Source organism: Octodon degus, unplaced genomic scaffold, assembly GCF_000260255.1.
Source record: "Octodon degus isolate 3935 unplaced genomic scaffold, OctDeg1.0 scaffold00002, whole genome shotgun sequence".
NCBI lineage: Eukaryota > Metazoa > Chordata > Mammalia > Rodentia > Octodontidae > Octodon > Octodon degus.
This window is the reverse complement of record NW_004524578.1, coordinates 19,084,659-19,091,012: the sequence shown is the minus strand read 5'-3', so window position 1 is coordinate 19,091,012 and position 6,354 is coordinate 19,084,659. Positions and strand designations below refer to the sequence as shown.

At 49.7% G+C, this 6,354-nt stretch overlaps 1 protein-coding gene and 1 pseudogene across 4 annotated transcripts in view; both read left to right on the top strand.

Annotated features, from left to right (window-relative positions):
• Plin1 (perilipin 1) overlaps positions 1-2,244 on the top strand; it is an 11,376-nt gene extending 9,132 nt beyond the window's left edge. For 3 of the 4 annotated variants that reach the window (XM_004623296.2, XM_023710340.1, XM_023710336.1), the window contains 2 exons: positions 208-453; positions 1,289-2,244. In XM_004623296.2, the coding sequence (XP_004623353.1) occupies positions 208-453; positions 1,289-1,627 (585 nt within the window). In that variant the 3' untranslated portion in view covers positions 1,628-2,244. The remainder of the gene's footprint in view (positions 1-207; positions 454-1,288) is intronic. The other variant, XM_023710342.1, reaches the window with a different exon arrangement.
• LOC101584583 lies at positions 2,071-6,354 on the top strand (annotated as a pseudogene).

The following is a 6,354-nucleotide window of genomic DNA, read 5'->3' as shown; positions in this document are numbered from 1 at the left end:
ATATATGGCAGAGATGATCATCCCATTTTGCAGACCAAAAAACTGGTTTCAGAGACAACCTGACTTGCCCAAGGCCTAGTGGCGGAGTCAGGGCTGAAGTTCTGTTAGTTGGGTGTCCATGCCTCCTGCCTTGTAGCTCTGGGGCTGGGGGGAGGAAGGCAGGGTGAGGAGAGTCACCACGGGTGCTGACCTTGCTCTGGCCCTCAGGTGGCGGCCCTGCCCGGCCCCCAAGGCCTCCTGGGCAGTGTGGTGCACACCCTGCAGAAGACGCTCCAGGGCACCATTTCAGCTGTGACGTGGGCGCCCAAGGCTGTGCTGGGCACAGTGGGAAGGGTGCTTCACCTCACAGCGGCCCCAGCTGTCTCCCCGATCAAGGGGCGGGCCATGTCTCTGTCGGATGCTCTGAAGGGTGTCACTGACAACGTGGTGGACACAGTGGTGCATTACGTGCCGGTGAGTCCCACCTGGCAGCCTCCTCCCCTGGGCCCTAAAGCAGACTGAGAGGCTGCAGCTCCTCATCCCTGGAGACCCTTTTCCAACCTCTGTGCCCCAGAAACATTTGGACATACGGGGGTCTCCCCAGCTCTACGAGCACAGAGGCAGGGGACCCCTTGCTGGTGGGGGACACTGGGGACCACAGTGGCTCACCCATCACCCCTCCTCACCCCCTTCTGAAGGACTTGGCAGGTGTTTGTGCCTTGTCTCCGTGCGCATGGTGAGGAGGATCTAGGAAAGCAACTGGCTGAGTCCCAGTTCTATCACCTGTCACCATCAGGAGAAAGCCAAGGGACACAGTGCACCCCTTTAAGGTTCCTAGGCACCTTCCCAGGGCAAGTTTCAGGTTGACCAGGCTCATAGAGGGTCAGAATATGGGGCACCCCAGAGCTGGCTAGGGGTGGCTTCTCAATTACTCCTACCAAGAGCCACCCCCGCCGGGCCCCGGGCCTTGGCAGCAAGTTTGGGCTCAAGTCATGCCCAAGAAGAGGTACCTTAACCGTGGACAAGTCAATGGGTGACCTTGCACAGCCTACAGCTGTAGCCCAAGAAAGGGTTAGAAGAGTCACTGGACGCCCCTGGCAGAGGTCTTGCCTCCCCCGTGGGGTCACCCTGCAGGCTATCAGTTGTCAGATGGTCTCTCTGGCCGTCCTTCCCGCTGTCTCACACTTTGGCCTGTGCTCCCGCGTGGCCACTACTGGGGGATGGAGGCAAAGAGTCCCAGAAGGGGGTCTGGTCCCAGGCGTAGTGACAAGACCAAGTAGGGGCTCTAACGCGCCTGCCGGGTCCCTAGCTCCCCAGGCTGTCGTTGATGGAGCCCGAGAGCGAATTCCAGGACATCGATAACCCCCCAGTTGAAGCCCAGCGCCGGGAGACAGAGCGCAAGTGGTCCGAGCCGCAGCCAGCCTGCCCCGAGTCCGGGCCGCACCCCGCGCAGCACCGCGGAAGCCTGCGCGGTTTGCGCTCCTCTGACCAGGGCGACTCCGGAGAGATGCCCTCTGCGCGCCCAGGCTTCCTGGCCACGCCCCGGGAGAAGCCGTTGCGCAGGGTCAGCGACAGCTTCTTCCGGCCTAGCGTCATGGAGCCCATCCTGGGCCGTGCGCAGTACAACCAGTTGCGCAAGAAGAGCTGAGCCGTGCGCTACTCAAGCCCGGGCCGGGCTCCCCAAGCGAGAGCCCACGCTTCCAAGCTAGCTCCTGAGGGGTCCCTTGGGAATTCGAGCCTCATGGTCACCATGCTGCGCAGACACACGACTTTCTGAAGCATCTCTGGGGGCTCTTTTGCTCAGCGGCTTGCTCTGATAGAATGCGCTCCCTCCCCCGGAATTGTTGCTCAACGTGATCTTTCACTTCTTTAACCAAATTGTGCCCAAATGACACTTTTATCCTTGAGTGCAGAGGCCTCTGGCGACCTAGGTTCTCAGCAGACCGCTCCGAAGGGATCACCAGGTGCAAATGCGCTTGTACATTTATGTAGTGTTAGCACCACTCTCAGTACCTGCTACCCTGTGCAGGCTGACCTCAGGCTTGTCCTCTGCGGCGCCACCTTGTGGTTGGCAGCCATATTTCCACTTACATGGTCACTTCTGAATGCTGGTGCCCCCAGATGCTGGAAGATGACAAAGGTAACTTCACCCAATAGTCTCTGTTCTCTAGACCCTAAATACAGCCTCCACAACTGCTATTCATTGCAAGTCCTTTTTTTGGAAATGCTAATACTTGGTAACTCTAGGAGATGCATAAACATAATTTAAAAATGCAAACATTGTAAAGTGTGTTTTCCTCTGTAATTTCTCCAGTTTGCCTTTGTAAGAACAACTGTGGTGTGGTCAGTCTCTTGCGTATATATGTGGTTACAGGCTGTGTGCGTGCAAGTGCTTGCATATCTGCTCACCTTGGTGTGTGGGCTTGTGTGCCCACCTGCTCTGCTTACTTAACAATACTTCTTCGTAGGGCCTGGGAGATAGCTCAGTAGAATAAGCGCTTGCTTGGCAAGTGCAAGGTCCTGAGTTCAATCCCTGGTGCTGTAAAAAACCTCCAACCAACCAAACAAAAAACAATACTTATTTGGGCACAGGAGTACATGCTTGTAATCTTAGCACTCTGGGAGCTTGAAGCAGGGAGATCAGAAGTTCAAGCCCAGCCTGGATGATTTAGTGAGCCCCTGTGTCAAAGAAGTAAAAAGGGCTGAGGATGTAGCTCAGTGTGAAGGTCCTGGGTTCAATTCTCAGTACACACACACACACACACACACACACACACACCATCCTTTGGACAGGGATCATAAACCAACTGCTCTTTCTAATGGTAATTTCACAATGTGGTTACACCATGTTTTATTTAACAAGCTCTCTAATGAGGGACATTTAGATTGTTCCCAATCATTTTGCTGCAGTACTATCATAAATATCTTTATCTAAAACGTCTTGTGTAGGGCTGGAGATGTGGCTCAGTGATAGTGAGTGTGCTTAGCATGTGCAAAACCTGGGTTCCATCCTCAGCACAACGAGTAAAAAGTCTCATGTACACATGTGATGGTATGGATGGGTCAACTGTAATTGGTAACCATGGTGTTGTGACATGCTGGGTGAGATTGTGTGCATCTTAAGTACTGGGCAAGAATGCCAAGTAGCCTGGCAAGCCCAACCCTATTTTTCTAGTTGTTTTGATGTGCACAGATAGTTGTAACACATCTATCATCCCTTTTACACATCCACATACACACCTGTGCCTTCTAGACCCACAAGCACCCTCTCGGCTCCAGAAGCCACACTCCAAGCCACCCACTTCCGCATAGTTCCACAGCTATGCGGAAGCTGTGCTCTCCTGTTAAGCTGTTAAGCTGTGCTCCAGCAGGCAGAAAAGCTGCCCTCTCGGCACCCATAGGCACTGGGGCTGGACAGGGCTATGCAGGTAACACACCTGCTGGCCAGGCCCGGTCCTCTCCCAGCCCTGGACCTCAGCAAGGATGTTGGGGGCCAGTAGAACAGCACATCGTGAAAGTCACTCTTCGATCCTCTGATCCAGGGCTTCAGTATTTTAGAACATTTTGCCAAGAACAAGGATCAAGTGGCTCCTTGTGTGGCAGACATTGGCTTCCTTGGCTGTAGGCCTGGTGGAGAACTTGAGCCAGGAGCCATCGCTGTGCAATGAGCCTTCTCCGTCAAGCTCACCTCGGGATCTGGTGGCTTAGGGAAGCCGCTGTGTCACTCCAGGAGGCCCAGGGTCCCTTGCAAAGAAACCCCCACTGCCCTCTGTCTTCGTCACTTTCTCACTGCTGGAGCACAGCGCCCAACACCCACAACTTCAAGCAGAACAGGCTTGTATTGGCTCTTGTTGAAGTCCATGATCAATAGGTTGGGACAAGAAACAGTGATAGAGGGGCCTGGTGGAGGCGAGCTGCTCCTGTCAGGCAGCCAGGAACAGACGGAGAAGAAAAGAACAGATGCAGATACACCCTCCTGCGCCAGGCCTGTGACCCACCTCCTCCCACTCCCTGAGCTATAAACTCACACTGGACCAATCCACTGATGAGGCTAGCACCCCTGTGATTCTATGAGGCTCTGGGGGACATCTCGATATAAACCATATTGCTGGGGGTGGGGGCAGGGAGGTGGCTCAGTGGAATAAGTGCTTCCCTGGCAAGCGCAAGGGCCTGAGTTCAATCCCCGGTTCCGCAAAAAAAATTTTTTTTAAAAACCCCACCATATTGCCCTCAACTTCAACTTACAAAACACATCTCCAACTCAATCACACTTGTGCTTATAACTCATTGGGAAGAAGTTAGTCACATGGCCCCATGTAGCTAAAAACAGGTTTGGCAAACATAGTTTTTATTTGCAATGGCTATGCAGCCAGTTAAAAATCAGAAGTTCTAGATGGAGGCGAGGTAGACCCCGGGGGGAGGGGCAGCTTGCAACTTTGCCACGCCAATCTTCTGTCAATGGACATTTGAGTTGTTTCCATGTTTTTGTGGTTATAAGTGCCGGCCATGGTGGCGTAGGGTTGTAATCTCAGGACTAGGAAGCTGAGGCAAGTTCAAGCCCAGCCTGGACAATTTAGAAAAGTTTTTTGTATTTGTCTTCTATTTGATAAAGAACAATAATTTTTTATCCACTATTCATCTCACATAATATTGTCCTTGTAGTTCCTTGTTTCATTCACAATTTCTTTCAATGAACAGAAGATCTTAGTTTTTTCCTTTTTTTTTAAACAGGGTCTTGCTGTGGAGGTCAGGCTAGCCTTGCATTCACTGTCTAGCCTCGGCTAGCCTCAAACTCACGGTGATCCTCTTGCCTCAGCCTCCAAAGTGCTTGGATTACAATCCCTTAGTTTTATTTATTTATTTACTTATTTCCCCTTAGTTTTAGTTTAGTTGAATTATCATTTTCTTTTTCATTCATGCTTTGTCATTTTGAGTTATGTTTTAAAAACTTGGCTAATCATGAATTTATCGTAATATTCTCTTATATTTTTTTCTAATATTTTTGTTTTCTACATTTAAATTTTTTTGGAATAATTTAAGTAGCTAATTTTTACCCATGTGGGAAATTGATTGTCCTCTATAGTTTACAACTGATTGAATTTTTAATTTTTCTCTCATGGAATTTGCAGCAAGTGTTAGGAATTCTCTTAGAGTTCACTGGGCACTTCTGGCTTTTGCTGTCTGACGCCTGGGTAATGTTTTCTCTGCATCTAACTAGAGTTAACACGCCAGGCTCAGCCTGACATATTGGACTGTCTGATTGTCTGGCACTAACCTGCCCTCCAGCTCTGTCATAAATCTAGCTTCGGGGATGATCCTATCTGTTTCTGTGGTGTTAACACGATAGCTTCACATATGTTTTCCTGTCTGTTCGGGCAGTGTCCGCTGCCCCACGTATTTGCTACTTCTGGAGTTCTGCTTTTCGATACAGGCAATTAAATCAGCTCGACAGATTCCATAGAGGAGATCTCTGTCGGCTCAACTTATTTCAAGTATTTATGATTATTCTTGCTCTTTTAATGTTTACAAACTGGTTGGTGGAGATCTTTGTCATTCTGTGCCCATAACATGTATTGCAGAGCATCTTGCTGGGCACCAGGCACACTTGTAAGCCCAGTTGCTCAGGAGGCTGAGGCAGGAGCACTACAAACTCAAGCCTTGGCCGTGCACTAGTGACTTAGTGAGATCCTGTTTCAAAATAAAAAGGAGTCCAAGATGGTGACCACCATGAAGATGGCAGCTGCAGAAGACTCACTGTTTTCTTTCTTTCTTTTTTTTTTTTTTCGGTAGCGGGGATTGAACTCAGGACCCTGCGCTTGCCAAGCAAGTGCTTATTCTGCTGAGCTATCTCCCCGGCACTCTTTTTATCTTTTTGAGGTAAGGTCTCAGTATGCGGCTCAGGTTGGCCTCGAGCTCACTCTGTAGCCCAGGCTGGTCTCAAACTTGCAGCAATCCTCCTGCCTCAGCCTCTCAAGAACTAGGATTACAGATGCCTTGCAGAAGATGTCAAGATCATTTTTGAAGACCAACAAAAGATAAACAAATGCGTGTAGAATATGAGTGGAATCACAGAATTAAAGGAAGAAATAGAAGTAAAACCAAAACAACCTCAGTATTTGGAAGATGCTTGTGATGGCATTGTGCTCTGAGGGGGTGACTGCTTAATGCTACCTTACCAAATCGGTGACGTTTTCATTAGCCACTCCCAAGAAGAAACACAAGAAGTGTGAGAAGAAGCAAAGAAAAATTTTCAAGAGGAAATTGATGCCTTACAATCTAGAGTAGAATCAATTCAGCGGTTGTTAGCAGATTTGAAAGTTTGCAAAATTCGGCAGCAACATAAACCTTGAAGCTAATGAAAATTATTCCATGTAA